Source organism: Podarcis tiliguerta, assembly GCF_965153285.1.
Source record: "Podarcis tiliguerta genome assembly, chromosome: 6".
Lineage (NCBI taxonomy): Eukaryota > Metazoa > Chordata > Lepidosauria > Squamata > Lacertidae > Podarcis > Podarcis tiliguerta.
The window spans coordinates 32650824-32673207 of NC_139539.1; the positions used below are offsets into that span (position 1 = coordinate 32650824).

Sequence of the window (22384 nt, forward strand, 5' to 3'; positions counted from 1 at the left end):
GCTGCTCTCCATCTATTACATCCACTGTCGCAGAATTCTGCACTGTACCAATGCAGACTGCAGGGGTGATCCTATTAATGCACTTCCCATATTAGCAATTTTTGAAAAGGCCATGGAGCAAACTATGAGGGGAAAAGGACTGCCCTTTGCCCAGTGGCTAATTTGCTATATGCAGGCAGCTTTTAATTGTTATGGGGAGGGGGGCTGGCGGGGGGGCACTGAAGACTTCATTAATCTAATGACAAAATAGTTTCAAAATAACTGAAAATCCTCAACAGAGCATAACATGTAGCTTCTGTTCTATTCATTTCTAAAAAGTATGTGTTGGCAAACATTCAGCTCAAGCAAAGGCTTTCCACTTTTTAGTCAATTTCAACTCCCATGTATGGAAGGCATAGGTAAAGGTAAAGGGACCCCTGACCATTAGGTCCAGTCATGGCTGACTCTGGGGTTGCGGCATTAGCCATTAGATATAAAAACATGGCATATTGCCATTGTTCCATTCATATGTCTCTTTATCACAGTTCAACAGCCCCTTCATATTGTCCTGGTCCATATTTCCAATGGCAAGGAAATGTAGCAAATGCTAAGTTAAGAGAGATGATAGGATCTACATCACTTGGCTCCTCATGCAGTTTCATTGAGACGTGTTGCTATTATTTTTGGCCACTGCATCAAGTTTCCCATCTGACTAAGACAAATGTAACCTTAGTTCAAAGCAAACATTCATGAGGAGATGGGGAAACTTCTACTTCCCCCAGTGACTCACCAAAGCATCCTGAGACCATGCTCTCCCTATTAAGATAGACTCAGGCTGTGTTAAAGCACTTTATTCATTTATAAATACTGTTGTGTTTACAAGCATCATAGATGTGAATATTATCCCCAAACTTTCAAACATATACTTAGAATACTATATAACAATCAAGAAAACAAAAACCATTCATCTCAAGAGTTTGAAAGGCCACTCAAAAAATTGCATAAAAATACATTCTTTCTCATCACTCACAGGCTAGTCTTTTCTCCAAGTAGTGTATTTACAACAATCTGTAAAACTCTCCTTAAAACAGGTAAGTACAGAATACTTGCAGCTTGGGAAGTTAGCGAGCCAAGTGCATAACACCACTCTTTTCCACGAGTTAGCATTTGCAGAGGGGACTTGTTACTAGATTCCTCAACAACATGATGGAAGCAAGGGGAAGGGACAACACAAGAGGCCCTGTGGCAACAGCTTGGGCTGTGCTGTTTTTCAAGAGTATTTACTGAGAACACCCTGAAAGTCACATACGCCAAGGGTCCAATTTGCCCCAGGAAAAGAGAGAACAGTTGTCAGGGGAAAGGAACAGAGGAAGAAAAGAATTGCCCCTAGGAATTGGGTTAAATTTCACCTGTGAGCTGCTTGTGGAGTTAATCTTGGTAAAAAGCCCTTCACGGAACATGCTGCTTCTAGGAGAATCATGCAAAAGGATTTCCAAACATGAAGGCGATCATGATCCAAACCTAAGTCACTCAGGCGAAAAGGCCTTGGGGAGTCTGCTAGCTTGAAATAAACTTAAAATTGCCTTTTGAAACAGGCCCCTTAACATTGCTGAAGGAAGGAGTACATCCAAAAATGCTGGACTTTGAGCTGAGAAGCTGCCTTGTGTGATAGGTGGGCTAATATGGCAGGAGTGAAGTAGAATAAAGGGAAACAAAGATGAAAGTAGGGGGCATCAGTGTGAGTGCAAAGGACAAATTTCTATCTCGGGGTGGGCGGGGGGAGACATTTCTACCTTCTGACTCGCTTGCAAGGAGTCCCAGCAAAACATGATCACTCTCAGATACAGATGAACACCCATTCAAAAAAATTGGAGACATGTTTGTTAAGGAGAATCTGCATTTGAATCAAAGTGGGAATTTGGAAGTTGTCCAGAAACGTGCTAAGATCCTGCTCACAAACAACTCTTAATTCAGAAAGAATTATAGTGGTTATGGGAGAAAGCAAACATGATACAGTAGAGATCATCTCTCAAGTATATTTTGATTTCAATCATGATTTCTATTCACTGTCAGTAAATCCCAGGCCTTTGCGACCTACTATCACCTGGTAATGGCAGAATTGGCAGGGCAGGTGGGAGATATTCAGTCAATATCCTTTGTGGGGGAAAGGACTACATTCTGCTCTTTATCATCTACAGGCATACATTAAACTCACCAGCCTTGGGAACAGACTAGCTATTCTCTAATGAAAAACAACTGTTAAGTCTCCCAAGTACAATCAGGGAGTTGCATACGATTTGACCTATTGGCAAATATCATCATGGCGAGACTTATCATTCCTGGTTATCCCATGAGAATAAGACTTTTAAATGCTAATGAACAACCACTGACTGGATTGTATCCACAGCCCTTAAAAGAAGTCAGTCCTATGGCATCAAATACTTTGCTATCAGATTTCTATAGACTGGCTTCTGATAATAATTATTCCTATGTGGACTAGAAACCACCAATAAATCTGAAATTAGCTGATTTGATAAAACACAGTGCACTCTTAAACCCTGACTTACTGAAGATGACTGACTGAATTATATCTGGTCAGATCTCTAGAGCCGTTCTTTAATTCCTTCCATTAACAGTAAATCAATATGGACAGCGCACAGATGCTGCATCATCAGCTGTCACAAAATACAGATCAAATCAAGTACACATGCTCTTGCAGCTCTAAATCTACCCCCCACTTAAAATTCCATTTCCATTCCACTGGTTAAGAGTTCTCTGCATATGACAGCTGTTCATCCATATTATTCATGTTGCATTTTAGCAGTACAACACAACCTCCTTTAATGCAAGGCATTCAACCACAATATGTCAGCTCTCAATACTACTTCTGTATCTGCATTTGTTTCCTTCAACTTGGCCCTTTTTGCATGCCTCTAGTTTCTTCTGAAACTTTGCTTCAGACCAACAAGCCACCGCACATAAACCTCGCGTTCACAATTTGCAAGCAATGAAATCCGCTCCTTCCTTACTCCAAGCTCTGCTTCTTATATCCAAAAAAGGTTTCTAAGACCTTCGACATGCAAGTACGTCTTAGGATGTACACTGAGCTGTAGAAGCTTCTGGGAGTAAGAAAGCAGTAAGGCGGAACAGTTTAAAGAAAAACCACCCAGTGCCTTCCAGTTAAAAGCTCTCACAGCTCACAGAATAAACTTGCAGTGCTTTCTCCGCATAATTTGTACTTCATGTAGAGAATATTCTAGCAGACTTCACAATTATAACTAACATTATATAAAATCCATTGGAACACTAAAACGCACCAGTACAAAGCAATCATAATTCAGTAGCAGTAATATTTTCTCTCTGGGTTTTCTTAAAAACAGGCACGAATTTGCTTATGAGTGGACTGTCCTGAATTGTCTACTCCCTTGGTTAAAACATTATATTAAAACAATAGCCTGCATTTGAACAATCATATATCAGCTTAATCAATCAAGATATGATTTTGCTCCTGTACACAGCCCCTCGGCTGCTCCCTTTTGAGTGAGTTGTGCTTCAACAAGGGCCTTTATTTACCAGTGTTTTCCAGTTTGTGAAACTATGGCTACCAGCTTTGGAACAAGACAGGATTGTCAAACCAAATTCAAACTAAGATTTAAGATCCAGGCTTTCCCCCAAGTTATTCCTGGTTTAGTCACAGCTTGGACAAAATAATAGCATGAGGGGGGGGGGGGCAGAACTCTCATTCATACCTCAGTTTTTTAAGGTGAGATAGTTGTCCAATCCAGGCCAGTGTTAACTTTAATACTGGAATAAGAATGGGTTCTCAGGTGATTGGTTTAGGGAAGCCTTACTAAGGAAGACAAAGCTATGTATTAAAATAAGTAAAAAATTGATCATCTGTTACATGACATGAAGCCCAGAATGTCAAGACACAGGATACTTGGAGGGCAACACTGATATTGGTGACCCCCAAAAATTATCTGCTTAAGTTACTTTCAGTAGCACTAGACATCATAGTGTTTTGGCTTGTCAACAGGATTAATTTGCTCACGTGATTTCAGGCTGGACAGAATTCAAGTTTAAATATCAAATCCCAACGTTAAAAAGGCTCAACTTCATAGGTCACCATCCTTCATGCTGTATCAATGTGGCCATCTGTGGTCCTTCAGATGCTGCTGGAGTCCAACTCCCACCATCCCTGGCCATGTTGTGTGGGGCTGGGGGGAACTGGAGCCCTCCAACTTCTGCAGGGCCACAGGCAAGCCATCCTTGCTGCATTAGCCACCATAGTCTGTGTCTTTTAAAGTCCGCACATTGAAACTGTGAGATATGCTTAACCTACTGTATGCTTAGTGAGAACTGGCAACAGGAGAATGTAGGGATCATTATAGAATGGACCATAAGCACCAGATGCCTTCTCCTTCTGTCCTATTAAATGATTATTCACGGCAGAGTCCGAAAAAGTTCAGCCAAATACTCTCACCGGTGTAAAATCAGCTAGACTGGTGAGCTAGAATGCTTGAACTGGAAGATACCACTCACAGAGATCAGTGCATGTTGTGGACAATATAAAACAACCCCCACAAGCCTATCTATCTCTGAAACAAGGTTGTTAGGAAGGTAACTGTTGAAGAAAAGCACTGGATGTAAGAAAAGCAACACATACAATTAGTAGAGTATAAGAGGTTGTACCAGATAACTTATCTGACCCATCCAGAATCCTGACTATCTGCTGTTCTTAAAATGAAACATGTCAGAAAATATTTCTGGTGCTTCTTTTGTAAAGCAATAGTTTGCTAGGAACTCGGATTTTACCTTGTTTTTGTTCAAAGGGACAAGCTATGTTCACCATAGTAGAAGCCTGAATTAGTCTTTTGAGATGCTTCTATGCAAAGATGATATCCACTGAATTCATACAGTTCTACTCAGAAATGGAGTGCAAACATATGGAGTCTCCATACTTGAGTGAAACAGATTTCTAATCGTGCAATGGGACTTCAACGTCCTCTCCTTCCTTCTGAAGTCCCTGGTATGCCCTCAAACTTGCTCAAGGGTTGAGGGGCCCCTCTGGAGATTCTGAGAGTGCATGGGGGTAAGAAAGGAAGATGAAGTCTTGCTGAATCTCTTTGCACAATTCTGTCTTCATCTCAGAGCTGATCCGTAACTGATCAAAAAAGCACCTTTCCCCTCTGATAAATGCTGAATGAAATGTCTGAATTTCTACTGCTCACTTGTATGCTTTCAAGAGTAGTTATTCTCAGATCCCAAAGTTCCTTATTTTAAATAATTGTGAGAATTAAAAGAATGAACAGAGCAAGTCCACTGGCAAGTTGCCATATTGACAGAAAACTCCTTAACAGGTATTGCAGATGAAATCTGGTTCTCTGTAGTATCCAGAAGAACAGAGCGTGCAAATTAGTTACATCATGATAACCCATAAACATGAATTCGTTCATTTCCAGTATGCAGAGAAATGGCTTTTTAAGAAATGTGGGTCCTGCTGTTGATGCCCTCATTACAACTGCGCAAATGATCATGGTATCAAAATTCTCAGACATCATAGAATGCTACTGCAAAGACTTTCCACCAAGATTGAGGCTCATCATTTTCTACAGGAATATGCACATCTATCCATCATCTCTCAAACCTTGCTGTTGTTAAAACTGAGAACACTCACCTATTCAACGGAATGCATATCTATTGGCAAGTTAACATAAATGTGATTTGTTTGCCCAGGTCTTTTGTGAGGTTTTTCATGTAGAAAAACCAAACATCTTGCTAATAAAGAAGTATTTTGGCATTGTGTCTATGGGATTTCATTCAATAAGCACTTTTTGCTGGTTAGCTCTCTTTCCACCAGAAGTCTTGAAAAATCAAGGGGCAAACTGTTAGCCAAAGAATGCAGAGGCTGTAAGATCACGTTATTATTAAACAGTACCAAAGAAGGCACCCATGGAAAAAACAGCAAGAACCATCAAAGGGTAGCAGGCAAAAGTGAAGCAAAACAGAAAGGAGAACCAGTGATTGGATCCCCAAATTAAATTATCAAAAATCTTACATTAAATAAATCAGTTAGCTACTGTGACACATGGAAAACACGAATCTCCAAGCCAAGTGACTGTTGTCAGACTCCCAGAGAAATAAGTCATCATGGCTTTCACCAGCACCGCAGACTTCCAAATTCCAGAATGGAGATTGATAAATCCTCAGTGGCAATTCCTAGTTTCACTCATTATTCCTACTCCAAGACAGTATCTTAAGACATGTTGGGTCAACACTATGGAGTCACTTCTATATCACTTCTTACAGTAGATTCTTCTTTACATCAGATTATGGTGGACGGATATGGAGCTTACAGTAGATCGTTTGGGCAGCTCAGACGGTGCCAACCCAGTCTTTGTCCCTTCAAATGAGTTACTTCAACATTCCAAAAATATTAAAACATGGCGGGGCATGCTGTGTTGGGGGGAAGGATAAGCACTGTGCAATATGGGAATGCCTAGCAAGGTGCAAAGAGCAGTGAAGGGTGGGGCTAGCTGATCCGTGTCTGAAATGCCAGCTGCTCTTTCAACTGGAAGATCAGAAGCAGGTGGCAGGGTTGGCAGCATGTGCACACATATCTCCTCTTTCTGCCCATCCTATGTTCAATATACTACTTCGAGAGTTTACTGATGACACGGATGAGGGCTCCATTTTCATCTTTCAGCCGCTGATTGTCGGACTTCAGTTCTGTCAAAACCTGTTCAAAGACAAGATCCAAACAATTCAGTATTGGTTGTCCTGAAATCCCTATGTAGCTCTGGTGGGGGAGAAACACACGACTACTCAAACGAAAGCATTTCTAGTGTTAATCGAAAATGGATTTGATCTCAAAAGCAACTAAGCCACACCAACAAAATGTATCCGTTTCATATTCATATCTCTGAGATTAAACGTGAATTTGACTCTTCCATTCTCACATATACAGAGGAGCATCTACTTGAGTGAGTATATTAGATTAGGCATCACACTCGTGGACATTTGTAAGCCCAGGAAATTATACCCAGAAATATTATGAGAAAGAAGTACATTTTGGAGAACAATGGCAATCTAACACAACTTGAAAGGCATTTCACCCTGGACAATGCTACTTGCACTCTTTCGCTTTACTTCACTTTGGGAAATGCACTTGCCTTGTAGCATTGTTCCTTCACACCTGGATAAATCCCATGCAAAAGAAATCTCTCACTTTTAAACTCAGAAGGGAAAGTTGCATACTTTCAGAAAACTTAGGATTGGTTCACACATTATACTTCCATGTGCAGAGTCACAATTACAGCCCAACAGTGGGGTTGGGTGGGATTTCTGTTACATGCTGTGTGCCTCTATTAATGTCTTTTTCAACATATGCAAGCAATAGTCAAGAAGGGATACTTTGCTCACAAGGTCTCGGTATTATCATGCACATTTATGATTCAAATCTATCCTTGCACCCCACCCACACCACTTAGGAAGCAGCAATTTATGCAGGTGGATTCACTTTTGGAAAGTTACGGTAACCTCCAGCCAGTAGTTTTTCCACTGACAGTAGGCACCCAATTATGTTTCGGGCAAATTATGAAATACTAGCAACATCATACCCGGCATTGCTCAGGAAACAAAAAACAAAAAAACAGAGCAGTTTTGAAAGGTTCCGTCTGCATCTTGATTCAAAATGGCATCCAGAAAGCCTACTTCTTTATCTCAGGAACAACTAATCAAAATATACAGTAGATCATAGACCAGAACTGGACTCTTTAAATAAAATAAAATATCTCTTTGATTAACAACTAATTTACGAGATAAAAGTTTTGTTTTAATGTAATATATTTATATATTGCATTAAAAGTAAGGGTTAGTACTGGGTGCCTAGAAATGCTAAGTGATTTGGGGCAAGGACAACCAAGAGTGATCTATTTTGGGCCATGGCTTAAGTCTGGAATTCTTATGCCTTTACTAATTGAGGTATGCAGCACATGGTTAATTATGACAGCTTGCTTTCCAGACTCCTGAGCATTTTGCCAGCCCCTCAAGCTCCCAGGAATTCCTAGAGGTTGGCCTCTGTTGAAATAAATGACCAGGTGCTTGGCCTGATCAGGGATATTGAAATGATGCACAACCTCTATCCCAGGGAGAAGAGACTAGGTCAAGATAAAGCCACAAAGGACACTCCAGGGGGAGGTGGGCCATGTTATGTGCACCTTTCTGCACACAGACTTATTGGGAGCCTGTTGCTAATGGGAATACATGACTGACAGCTTGCTGACCTTGCTATTTTGACACAGGACAGGATAAGAAGTACACACACTCTCCTCCATCCATGCCAACATGGTGACCCTTTGACCTAGCCTAGCAATGAGAAGGGTAAAGAGGTACAATCCCAAATCCTGTTCAGTGTTTCAATTTTTATACAGTACTTGGCATTCTGAATATTTAGAAAGGCAACCACCACAGATTTATTGTCAATACTGGAGGGACAAAATTTATGATTTGCTACAGGTAACTGAGATGCTGCAAATTTAGGACATTTTGCAACAGATGTAGTCATATTTATTTGACCATTCAGTAGCAACAAAACCTTAATGGTGAGGTATTTTTCATCCCAGGTTAGCAGAGTTCTTTAATATTTGCTTGAAAATCGCCAAAAATTGCAAACAGAGATTGGAATGGTATTGGATTTATAAAATCAGCATTCAACTTTTCTCTTTGTGGGGCCTGAATATGCAAATAGGTTTCCAGTATAAAAATGATAGCTGAACTTCATAGTTTCATCCTGAGCTTCACACGAGGTGTGAATAGTTAATGTTATATAGGCAGTTATAGGATGAGCCTGCAAACAACAGTCAAACATACACTTTCTAGAATGTCTCAAGCAACTTTGACAAGTACAACCATTATTTTCATTTTATAATAGGAAAGCAAGGCCCAAGTGAGATTATTAACAAAAAATGGAGTGTCAGAACAAGTTCTACCATCAGTCCAATGGCATCCTTCAGTAGTTCCTTCAAAGCAAATTAGCCCAAACATGAGAGATGACTGGTCTAACTAGGGTAAGGAGGACAAAATGATTAATGTGTAATTTACTACACAACACATCTGGTGTTCCCCAAAACTATTATGCAGGATTCACTACATGATATCCATTAAAAACATTCACACTAAACACAAGCTATGAAAATATATGTATGGGGGGAATCAACGAGCTTTAGTGGTGTTTCCATGAATACCCAGAAAAGCACTTTTCTGCATGTACAGTACAAATGTAGATCCCAGGTATATTAAGTAATACAACTGTGAAATAGAAGACAAAGTGCCTGAATGGTATGTCCCTGTAATGTTTAGCATCTGCAAAGAAACATGGTACCTTATAGTGACATTTCAGTCAGATGAATTGCAACATACAGGGAGAAAGTATCAAAGGACCACATCTTTGCTTTGTTGCTTCACTGAAGTAAGTTCTCAAGAGGAAAAGACTTACACTTTTGCATTAGAGCTGCTATATGTAGCAAGCGTAGCATGCCAACCTATAAGACACCGAGCACATAAAACAAACACCCTGTGCAACTTAAAAGCTTCAGGAGAGCTCAAAGCATCAGTAAAGAACATTATAACAAAACAATTGGTTTTATTTTGTTCATGTGTGCTTTGCAAAAAGCCATCCTAACTGGGTAGAATCTTTATAGTGTTGAGAAAACCTGAGGCATTGACTGGGGGCCACTCAATTTTTTCTCCACTCACGCAAGCCTGACCTCTGACAAAGGCATCAATACTCATATCTTCCATGAAGCTATCTAGTCCTAAAAAAACCACACATCTATACCTACTTTTTCTGATGAACACATATCATTTATAAGCTTTACTATTCAAAAATGGCTTTCATTAAATAAAAATGCTGCATGTTCTTTAATTTGTTGCCCTCCCCCATATTTAGTATTTTTTGGGGGGGGCAGTTATCTGTGTGGTATGAAAATTTTGAAATAAATAAACAAACATGAGGACTTGGATCTTTGTTTTGCAGTTTCCGGTACTTTCTCTCTCACAACTTACATGCACAATTAGCAGAAAAGCTTTAAAAAGGTAAAGGGACCCCTGATCATTAGGTCCAGTCGTGACCGACTTTGGGGTTGTGGTGCTCATCTCACTTTATTGGCCAAGGGAGCCGGCGTACAGCTTCCGGGTCACGTGGCCAGCATGACTAAGCTGCTTCTGGCGAACCAGAGCAGCACACGGAAGCGCCGTTTACCTTCCCGCCGGAGTGGTACCTATTTATCTACTTGCGCTTTGACGTGCTTTCGAACTGCTAGGTGGGGAGGAGCAGGGACCGAGCAACGGGAGCTCACCCCGTCACGGGGATTCGAACCGCCGACCTTCTGATAGGCAAGTCCTAGGCTCTGTGGTTTAACCCACAGCGCCACCCATGTCCCGCCGTCTAAAAGCTTTAGATCCTTACAAAACCACAGCTAGAATACAGCCTACCTCCCCAATGACAAAACTGTGGTTTTTTTAACATTGCTGGATTACATCGGTGTTAGCTCACACCAGATACTACACCATTTCATAAAAATATTCAGTACAAACCCATCTTTAACACTGAGCCGTATGTCCAGGTTCTGATCACTTACATATATTTTGTTAGTATTAATGATATCCTACATTTACCTTCAGAACTGCATTATTCTTTTTCACAGTCATGGAAACCAGGTGGCTGGATTTTAGTGTGTTTGTTCTGCCTCTTTCATTCATCCAGTGCTTACGCAACAACGCTTTAAAAAGGCAAAATAAAGCCTGAATGAAACTATTATTAGGCTGGTGATCATCCTGAGATGCAGAACCCATATGGGGGAAATGTATACCTGAAAAGAAGTGACTGAAGTACCTTGTACGCATTAGAAATGCAAAGTTTAGTATATGAACAGGCAGTGACTTCCATACTGCTATTTGCGTGTCACGCTCCTTATCTGCCACATTTAGGAAGAATGTAGAAAGGGTAGGGAATAGCTCAGTCAGACAATAAGAGCAAAGACCTGCCTGGAAGATTGGAAGGAGAGGAGAGATCAACTGGAGGGGGAGATGCTATAGCTCTTCTGACTCTGGGGTCTCAGCGGATTGCGAGAGCCTGGCTACAACCCGGGTCAAAGCCCTGTTTTCGGCCAGCAGCTGCTCATTCATCTGCCTCAAAGTGTGAATCTGTTTGAGCTGGTGAAGGTTCTGCAAAGTGAGACATGGAGGAGATAGACAAAGACAAAACAGAGAATATAAAACAGCACAGAAACATGAATTCAATTGGCAAGCAAGAAAAAAAGAAGAGCAGCAACGAGAGGTGGAGAGCAGTGAAAGCACAGAAGAAGCTGGACAACATACTAAAGCACTAGACCAACCAAAAAAGAAACCACAGAGAATGCTGTTAATTCTCTTAAGGCTTGGGCCTAACCAAGTTTCAAATTTAACGAAACACCATAAAGGTGACAAATTATAGCTCTTAAATGGAGTGAGAAACTTCACCATGGCTGAAAACCACATCAGGAAAACCTTGCGTGCAGCACTTTTAAAGTTCTTTTGCAAGGTACTGACAGATGACTAATGCTGGTTGGAAGAGAACCAAAAGGGCAGTTAAGTATCTTTATAAAAGCTTTATATGACCCACATCCCAGCCAAAGTGGCTTTGCATGGCAAAAGGGGATAGTTGTAGCAGCTGAAGTAAATTGCTTTAAAATGAGTCTAATGCTATCCTTCGCTTTACAACATGTGGTAGTATTTGCAGTGGAAAGGGAAACTGGTTTGTACAATGCTGAATACTGTCACAATACACAACTCTTATAGCCTGTGCCGTTTGTAAGTGTCCCTATGCTGAATTTGTGCTCCACAATTTAGCCCAACAGTAGCTTTACAGTAAACACCATTGATGCAGAATCTTGAAAAACACCCCTCTAAATACAAGCACACACTTTTTCATATATGTGTATGGAAAAAATGGTCAGCATTCCTTACTGGCATGAAACACAAGTGTTAATTTATGTGTTCACGGCAATTTTCTCTAGTATAAATAGGACTAAAATCTTGTATGAACACTAAAGACCAAGTATACAGACAATTAAGTGCTTTGAAATTGCTTCTATAGCATCAAAGGCAATTGCTTCAGAAGGGTTTCCAATGCAGACTCTAAAAGGACCCAATTTTCTAAAGAAGGAAATGTCTAATGCATTTCACTTTCAATATGGTGTAATAATAAAACAACATGGGCAGATTGTGAAAGCTGTAGGGATTCTGTTGGAATATTATTTTGTTGTGTTCATTCAAAGGTATAACTGAGTCGTTGAATCTGTCTACTTGAGACATGAAGTAAATGCCTTTGTAAGACAGTGAAGAAAACACAATGATGAAGATATAACTATGGATATAAACACCCCTACAGAAAGTTTTACTGGGCCAGTAGGATGGGGAATAATCTTGACATAATCTCAAAATATGAGGTACAACATCCATGTGACAACCATTTGCAGAAAAGGCAACACAAATCCAATGGAACAGCATCCTTTTTGTTACTTCTGGGATGATTGTGGGAATTTTCTGCAGAAGCAAATATCTTCCATTAGCTTGCATTGCATTCTTCTTCATTGACTGAAGCATAGAGATTTATTGACTAAATCCAGGCTCCAACCAAAAGCTCTCCATAACCGTTTGGCTAAACAGATCTCTGGATACAATTTACTTAATTTTCAACTGTGAGAGTCATTTTATTTTATTTTTTTAAAGCACAGGGCACTAAGCCCATAAGACAAAAACACTAAAAGGTTAGCAAACTCTGCAAACACTTTTGTGAGCGACACACAACACAGTATCCTTATCCCGCCCATCTATGATGTGACTATTAGGAAATCCTAATGCTGGTGTGCCTGGTTTATGCTTCATTAATTCTTCAGAAGCTCACAATAATTGTATTGCATAGGAGGACAGATCATAAATGGGGCAGCAGAGCCAGAAAAGAAACTGAATTCTGCATCAAAGGTTTCACTACTAAAAATGATAAAGCCCAACCTGTCAATAATTTAAAAGGCTTAATTGCTGAACATTCCAACTGATTAAGCTGATATAGCTGAGCTGTGTCTCTGTTCAGCCAAGTCGCAAAGCGATCAAGCAGCCCAGAGAGCCTAACAACACTGCTTCAGTGTCAAACACAGTTTTTTACCTTCCTTCCTCCAAGTGAGTTGCTGACAGCAAGGAAAGAGGTGACTGTACAGCAGGGAAAGAATGTAAATTGAAAAAGCAGTTCCTGGACAAAGAGTAAGCCAAAATGCAACCACAGCACAAGAGGGATTGAGGCAGGATGCCTGCATATTTGCTTTGTCAACTCAAGGTGACTTTGGCTATAAAAAGAAGTTGTGGACAGATAAGGCATGTAATGCATGAAATGGATGTCATTCGAGAGAAGCAGACATGCTGAAAATGGCCTGTAATATTATGGCAGCACACCCAAAGTTGACGGACCACTCAAGGGCATTACATTTATTTAGAAGAGGTAGTTCAGAAGAAAAATAGTAAATAAGATTATCGAGGATTTTCATAGTTTCACCACCTCACACAAATCAGTACTGCTGCTTTAGGGTTTCCAGAGCCGAACACTTCAGCAATCACACCTGAGGGATAAAATCCTGGTAACTACTGCATATTGGTTACATGTATCACAACAGCATTGTTCTTCTTACAAGTACATTTTAGGAGGGTTTTTTTGTTGTTGTTGCTAGTCACACCATCCTTCAGAACAAGGTACAGTGTAGCTATTTTGTGTAGCTGAATTCAAGGTGGTGTTGCGTTTGCCCCTCTGCGTTCTCATTTTAATTCTTCAAGAGCTTTCAAATAATTACATTTTAATAAGACCTCTAGAGAGGCCAATGGTGCAACCCATCCCCCGCAACTGAGGATCATGCTGTAAGATGGAGTGCAATTTCCGCTTTTGAAACTCCCCCCCCCCCCCAAGTCGAAACAGATCTTGACTTCAAAGGATTATCACACTCAGTAAAAACATAAAGGACATAAATTGGAACCATCTCCAGCAAGGCAGGAAATGGCTTTCATCACTACTATGGTTTCAGGAGTGCAGCAGCTCCTGTTCTTGAAGCAGAAACATTTCTCCCCACCACCAAGAAATGAAGTTAGGTTCTAGGGAAATAAGCACCAGGGGGCAGAAAAAAGAACAGACACATTTTGGGAGCAGAAGTATTTGCATATTGTGTAAACCTATATAGTACAGTGAAGCCAGCTTGATATTTTCAGGTCACCAGGGAAGCACAAGACGTTGCCTCTGCCTTTACCAGAAAAACATGATCGCCAGAAAACAGCACTTCTTTAAAGCAGATGTCCAAAAAAGGGATGGCATGTCAAAGGAGCTGCCTGAAAAGGCAAATTCCTGCCCAGTCCAGCACCAATCTGTATGTCTTTAGACAGAAAGCTCAAATGGTGGCGCAAGGAAACCGGAAGCTTGACAACTCCTCTCAAGTACTTACTTGTGCTATCAATCGTCCTTCAAGCAATATTCTGGAGCCATGAAGTATGAATGAGAGGGAAGAAATGCAGTTATAAAAGTTTTGCCCCAAACTGCCATGAGATTTAAAATGCATACCTCATGACTAGGGCTGTGCACAGAAAAAAAAATGGCCTTGGAACCCACCTCTCATTGGCTCGGACTGGGGGTTGCCTCGGCTTGGTGGCTTGGCTTAACATCGCAGTTCGCCTCGGATCCAAGGCAGAGGGTCGCCTCGCCTCATTTTCCGAAGCACCCGATGTCTTCCCCATTGACTACAAGGGGAAAATCAAGAAGACCTATATTTTGGCAGAATTGGATGACATTTCCATTGTAGTCTATTATGAGGGGATGAAGCCTGCCAAACCGAGGGTGGTGGTTCTTTTTTTTAAGAAAAAAAAAGAGGTGTCATGCCCGTCCCTGTGGTTTTGTGGGTGTAGAGGTGCCCTTGCACCAAAGTCACAGGAAGTGGAAAGCTGAAGAAGAAAGGGCTGATGTGAGCATGAGGCAAAACTTGCATGTCTAGCATTCCAAGTGAGAACCAAGGCCCACAACACCCCCCACCCCCAGTCCTGGCATAAGAGGAAGGCAGGAAGAGAAACAGCAATGCATGCACCTTTACCAGCAAGCCTGATAAGAGGAAGGCAGGCAAGGGTGCTAGCAGACACTTCTGGAGACAGTGAGAAAGAGACAGAGGAAGGAGCAAGGTGCATGCCTTCACAAGGCACATTCCTCGAATCAGTGTGGAGACACCATGCTGGAGAAGAGTGACTGTTTCAAGTTCGGAGTTGACATAGCGCACTGAAAGAACGGCAGGCAGAGGCAGCAGAAGACAAAGGGAACACTGAGTCTAAATGTCAATGTGTGTAAGACCTGGCATGTTCAGTGTGCCAATCACCAAGCCCCACAAAACAATTCTTGCACGAGGTAGAAAATATTCCAACAACTAGAGCATATATGCTGCGACCTGCACCAGTGCAGACTGTGCTGGAGTCAACACTTACCTCCCTGCCCCAAACACCTAACACTGCTTGGGTTTCCTGGCAGTGATGCTGCTGAAGTCACCAGCCTCCCCACAACGTTTTCACTTACAGGCCTACCCAGCAGTGACACTGTAACGGGCAAGGGGCAGAGCAGAGCAGCTGTTTGGCTCCCAACATGCTACACTGCTTTTGTCACTGGATAAGCCAGCAAGTGAATTGTGGTGGGAGAATAGTAGCCCATTACATTGTGGCTGCTGCTGTTGCTGCACATACATCCTGACTTGTGAACATGAGGGGGAAAGATGCATAAAGGGTATTCTCCACCACAAATCTAGAGCGGAGTCTGTCAGAGAAAGCATCAACAAGCTGAAACGCCTTTACCAAGTGCACTAGAGAAATGCAGCAACAGGGTGAGGGCAGCACTCCCTTGCTGGGGTGGTCAGGTGGGGAATTCTTCCTATATCCCTCCCCAAAGTACTGTGATTGGAAGTAAAAGGAGGAGCCTGGTAAAATTTCCTATTTGAAAGCTAGAGCTCTCAGTTGTAAAACTCCTCTTCTGCCTGCCTGCCTCCTCACTTGCCTGTCATTGTCTATTGATAAAGAGATTGAGGAAAGTTACAAAATTATATCAAACACATTTGAATCTCTCTGAGGTGGTTCCAGTGATTTGGGTGCCCACCTCAGATCCCAAGGGGGTCCAAATATCCCAGAGGTGGGGATCCTCAGCATAGATGAGGCACAAGTCTGAGGTGAATGCACAGCTCCACTTATGCCTTTTTTATACAAGTATCAGCTGCACATTTTGACCTGCACAGTGTGTCAGAGTAAAAGAGAATCTGTATACCAAAGTGAATTTTATTTAACATTAGCAGGAATGATTCTGCGAGATACTATAACCAGTGGAAGGCAAAGTCTGACCCACTAGGCATTTAGTATTTCAAGGCCAGAGACCTTAATGTATTACTGGCATATTGGAAACAAAGCATACAAGCCTTAGTTACTATCCAACTGTGTACAAACACACAGAGTGAAACAGTCTGCTTGTAACACTAAGCCAAACCATAGCTAAATGTGGATAAGCAAGTGTGCAGGGACAGAGAGCAAAAATCACCACCACTTCTTTCCACTCCTGGTTCTGTTGGTGCCACTCTACCTGGAACTAAACTGTTGTTTGGCTTAGTGTTACGTATGAACGCAGGCTCATAGGTTGTCTTCTGCAAACAAACCATACACGGTAAGCCAAGAGGAACCTTGGCAGCAGCTTGTGGTTTGTTTGGAGACATGGAAAAACTATAACTGACTGCATTTTCCCAGACAATGTACAGGCAGTGGCTTCTCTATGTCCATATTGCAATTTTACATGCAGGTGCTGTGCAATAACAGAATCTGTTGTATCTGTTTTGTTTTACCATTCATAACATTTACTAATAGCTTTTCCATTTAGAAACCTAAAGCATTGGATGCATTTATACAGTAAGAACTAGTTTGGCAAAGACATGGTTTTTGGCATGTTGCAGCAGTGGGTGCTTCTCTTAGGCAGCAATCATATATTACACACAAGTAATCCCAACTGAGCTCAGTGGGACCAACTTCTGAGTAGACATGCACAGTTCTGCGTGGCCAGGGCTTGTGTCCACTTTTGCCTCTTACCCCTATGGCAAGAGCACCAAGAAAAAAATCCCTTCTTTCATCAGGAAAAGCCACTCTCCAAATTGTGTCTGAAGTGATGTCACTAAAGCAGGGGTGAACTTCTGTATACTCGGTGGCCACTGTATTTCTAACAGTTGGCTGGGGACTGAGAGCACACGTTGCTACATAAACTGATACCCTCATCCTGCTTCATAATAAAATGGTATCACCATAAAGGAATAAGAGCCTCAGAGTTATGGAGCATACAAACTCAGGAGGCATTTGCAAGGCACTGCATACAAAACTCAAGAGAAAATGCAACACAAAACTCTGGAATGTTTATCTTGCAAGCTGGGAAACATTTCTATTTTCTGGGCAGGTGAAGTTTTGGGGAGACTTTTTAGCACACTTTAAATTTTGGTATATCCACAACTCCCTATCACCCAAGCACTACCTGATCAACTAATCCCCAAGAAGGCTGTGGAAGTCCTGAACCATTGCCTGGATGCAGAGATGGATTGATGTGGGCAACAAACAGGCTCGATCCAAGCAAGACCAATGGTTCTTGCTTCTTATCTTATCTGGACTACAGTCTGCTTTGGATGGGGATGTACTCTCTCCCACAACATGTGTCCTCGATTATCCGGTTGCTGCTACGGCTAGGAATGCCTTTGACTGGTGCACTAGCTGTGCCCCTTCCTGCAGAAGATGGATCTAGCTATAGTGATGCATGCTTCAACCAGTTGCCATTTAGTTACTGCAGCATGAACTGTGTGGGGCTGCAGGGTTTGGAAAGTATAGTTAGTGCAAAATACTGCAGCCAAATTGCTTTCTGATGTGCACGGCACAGACCACATTCACTCTGTTTTATACCAACTGAATTGTCTTCTGATATGCTTCTGGACACAAATCAAGATGCTGGTGCTAACCTCTAAAGCCTTAGATGGCTTGAGGCCAGGATATCTGAAAAGCCATCTCTTCCCATAGGAGTGTACAGTCTTCTTTTAAGGCCCTGCGGCATGGTTCCACTGCCTAAAGAGGTGGCTACAGGAGACAGGGCCTTTTTTTGTGGCAGTAGCAAAATGGTGGCCCTCTCACCCAAGGGAGGTAAAAATAGCTTCTCTTTACTTATTTTCAGGAGGGCAGTAAAACGGTTTCCATTCTGCATGGCTCTGAATTTTTAGTATGTAGAGGTTTTAATGTGTTTTCTTTTCTGTTCTTAATCTGGTTTATAGCCTAAATCTGTTTTTGTTTTTGAATACCAAAGAGCCCTGTAGGGATGAAAGACAGCTTATAAATATTTTTATGAATAAATAAATTCCCAATAGCTAGTAGTGGTGTGCATGCATGAATGGTTAATCCAATACCAAAATTTTAACAATGACTTACACTATTCTAATATTTTCTGAGGGGCACCTGTTAATCTGTTGCAGCAAAAAACTCCAGCAGAGTCATGTGACAATCCAAAATTATGCTACTATGTACAGAAGGCGGAAAATAAATGAAGAATTGTTCATACCTTCATCTCCTCTTCCATTTCTGAGAGCTTCCGCTCCAGAGCTCGTTTCTCCTGTTTAAAAAATATTTTCACAATTACATTTTTTTTGGTGTAATTTTTCTACATGAAAATGTACGCTATGGCTGTATTTCATTCAGTGAAGAAAAATGTATCATTAATAGCATTAATAAGGTTGTCAGACATCTCAAGACCTACACTAAGAACAAACAATGTCAAAAAAACTCTTCTTGGTGTGTTCCCACAGCTCATCTCCAACCTCTGCACCAGGGATAGGGGAACAGATGATTTTGAACTTCAACTCCCTTAGCCCTAGAGAGCATGGCCAATGGTCAGGGATGAGAGGAGTTGTAATCCAGAATCTTAAGGGTCACCTGTGCTCTATACAGGCCCTTTTGCTGTTTCCTCCTGCAGCTCTAGTCTAGCCACAACTACCTATCAGCTCCTTTCACCTAACAGGCAATCAATTGTCTTGTAATTAGCTTGATAGGAGCCAGTAGGGTCATTGAAAAGAGCTCAGTTTTCAGTCCCAGCCTATGGATAGTGGACAGTTTGAATTGCACCCTGAGGATGCTTAATTTAACTAGTTTGAAAGCTGCGTACTGGACATACCATTTCCCAAACGAACAAAACTGGCATAGCGTCATCTTACTATAGAGGATAAAAGGTGTGCCAAGTTACTCTCTCTGAGAGTTCCAAGTGCAAAGAAAAAACCTATTTAAAAAGAACACACACACCATACTGGAAAGTGTTAGACAAGAAGGCGAGAATCAATGGCATTGAGCCAGGATGGCTAGAGGAAACCTCTATGTTCCAAGGCAAGAGGTACTGAATACCAGTTGCTGGTGGATAATAACAAGCGGCAATTGCTTTCAAGGCAGTAGCACACCTGATCCACTTTGCTGCTAAGCACCGAGATGAAAAACGGGAGTGGGGAGGTGATTGTAAGGTTGGTGCAGTGCAAACACACCAACGAAGCCAACCCAATGCTCCTTTTGGCTTTGTTACCACCTCAGACCTCCCTCTCTCCCTCTCAGTTTGCAGCAGCAATGCATGCAACCAGAAGCCAGGTGAGTGCTGCTTTCACTGTGGGCCACCAAGAACTCCAACTTCAATTGTACCTCTCATCCTACATCTTACGAAGCTCTGGTTTAGTGTCTGCGTTAAAAAAACAAAAACCCAAATGCAATATTTTCAGGAAAAAACAAGCAAATAATAAACAAAATCAAAACGGGGCACTGAAACCACAAACGATTTACTGTTTTCCAAGGAAAGTATTTGGAAGGTATTTTAAGAACTTACATGCCAATAAGCCCAAGAAGAAACAGAGCTTTGTACTGGATAAAGGGAATTCAGTAGCACAAACATAATATGCTTACATACTAAGCTTGTTATGTGTTCATCTTTACATTTAAACTTTGCTGGAATTTAAGTATTTTTGGTACTCATCTTTGTAAGGAACTTGCACATTTTAAATAATTGTAACACAATGAGTTAGCGTATTTTGATAACTTATGATAAAATTGACTCTATTCGATCTCATGTTTTCAAAATATAACCACAATCAATGGAACTTCTCTAATCAACTATATGACATCAACAGCCATGCTAGAACAGTAAGTTCTGGGCTTCATTAGTGGTGATTTATCAAACCGTGTATCTTATTATGCTAGGATGCCGAAATGAACAGTTTTATAGCTAACAAAAATGCTGTAAACAAGTATGAGAAGCCAAGGAGATCAGGGTTACCCAAGGATTCTTGAAGGAGGAACAGAATCAGCTTCCTGTAGTGATATTTCTTTTTTAAAATGAGTATGCATTCTAAAACCATGCTAAGTTTTAAGTAAGTGGACACCAAAAAGCAGAAACACATACCCTCTTTTCCATCTCAAGCATACTCGAACGGTCAGAGGTTTTTTCTTGCTTCTGCTATTGAAATGAAAAACCAAAGTTATCACAAAAGTAGAAAGTATTACAAAGAAATCCTTTCCAAATAAAATCAGAATTCTTAAGAAACCAAGTGATATAACATTACAGCACAACTGCTTCTATTTTACCATTTGTTTGAGAAGCAGTGATAGCCCTCCTCAAATGCTATTAACTCCTTATCACCAGGGCCAAACATTTGTTTCCATCTGGCCGCAATCCCATTACATCCCTTGTTTCCTAGGTCTCTTCACCTGGGCTATTTTGTCAATTTTTGTCTTGATATCGACGAGCTCCAACTGAGCATCTTGCAGTTTTGATTTCAGCTTTTGATTTTCAGACAGGGCACTTTCATAGAGCTGGATAGAAAAAAAGAGAAGTGGAGTTAACTTACAGTATCATCTACTGAAACATCAACAGTCATATAATGCAGTTAAATAGATGCCCCTCCTGCTGCTTTCAGACCCCGGAGACCAGATTTTACCGCAGCCATATTAACTGTAACTCATTATCTTCATTTATTGTAGAATAGGAAGTTAAAAAAACAATGCACAAAAATCCTCATGCAAACTCCTGCATATATTTACTTTAAAAACAACTCTCTTCCAGGGGAACCCTAGTGCTCCTTGGAATCTTATCAGCTATTCCTGAATTAGAAGACTGGTAATGGCAAACAGGTTTCCCTAAAAGAAGCTGAACAACTGATCCTGCCTGGCCTCAAGAGAGATCTAATCATTATTCCAGAGTACATCCTTTCCGTTCATGTGAAATGAAGGCAAGCACCAATAGCGCTCCATAGAAGAACCTGAAAATATGCCACACACAAGGATTCCATGTAGGCAAATCCACCAAGGAAAGGGTCCCCTAAACGTGTGAATGCCACTACTGTTAACTCAATGAATCCTAATCTGAAGTGATGCACAGCACTCCGTTCAGGTCACTCCTACTGCCTTTCAACTATTACTACTAACATTAAAGCAGATCTTGTGTGGAAACTGCTATAAATAGAAGCAAATCCATTCCTGCCCAGCACCAACTCAACAAGCAATTGCACCAGGTGGCACTGTGCACTTTCTGCTCCGTAACATGCAAAACGGCAGAACATTTTTTAGCAACTGAAATAATGGTGATCTTCCAAGTGACCTATTCAGAAAGTTGGATGTTTTCTAAGACACTTTCCAGAGATCTGTACGCCATCTCGAGTTTTACAGTGCAACAAATCCACGTTTTACAGATGCGAAAGATTGGTGACCTACCCAAGGCTGCTCAGCATACCTATGGAAGAGGCAGTGGGTAGAAACACAAATGTACCAGTGCCAAGTCCTGTTGAATGCTCTTAATTCTCCTCATTCAACTTGCTCTCTCAGTGGATCCTATTTGTCTTTAGCAGGCTCTTTGTTGGGACTATGCCGTATTGGCATTTCTGCATATATATTTTTATTGGTTTTTTTTTCTTTTCCAACAGAGTCTAGCTTTATGTGAAATTGCTACTTATTAGATTAATGAGGGGTAGGGGTGGGGAAGAAAGAAGGCCTGAAGGCCTGTCCATTTCAATTACTCACTCTTTTATAATCCTTGCTACTGTCATCCTCCGTCCTGCTGCTGAGGGCAGCCAGGCGATTCTCTCTTCTGGTATAGGCACTGCGACCAGAGGGCCGGTCCCCGTAGGCATCGCTGGTGCCAGAACTTGAACTTGCTGCGTCCAACCTGGCACCAAACATGATATAAAAACAGCTTAACTCACTTTAAGACCACTTACAGACTTGTATCTTTCTCAATCACTATTTTTCCAAGTTTTAGTGCTTGGGTAATTTA

At 41.3% G+C, this 22384-nt stretch overlaps 1 protein-coding gene across 26 annotated transcripts in view; it reads right to left on the reverse strand.

The window, feature by feature from the left end:
* Nucleotides 1–815: 815 nt before the first annotated feature.
* The window catches only part of PPP1R12B (protein phosphatase 1 regulatory subunit 12B), a 106276-nt gene continuing 84707 nt past the window's right edge, over nt 816–22384 (reverse strand). For 6 of the 26 annotated variants that reach the window (XR_014512183.1, XR_014512186.1, XR_014512189.1 and 3 more), the window contains 5 exons: nt 22132–22276; nt 20824–20928; nt 20519–20572; nt 18647–18697; nt 816–6718 (listed from right to left, as the gene is read on the reverse strand). Coding sequence is in view for 17 of the 26 variants with exons in the window: in XM_083444278.1 (XP_083300404.1) it covers nt 6632–6718; nt 18647–18697; nt 20519–20572; nt 20824–20928; nt 22132–22276 (442 nt within the window). In the remaining 9 variants the exon portion in view is untranslated. Of the gene's footprint in view, nt 6719–11025; nt 11206–14662; nt 14791–18646; nt 18698–20518; nt 20573–20823; nt 20929–22131; nt 22277–22384 lie in introns of all 26 variants that reach the window. The other 20 variants (XR_014512184.1, XR_014512190.1, XM_083444275.1 and 17 more) reach the window with 5 other exon arrangements.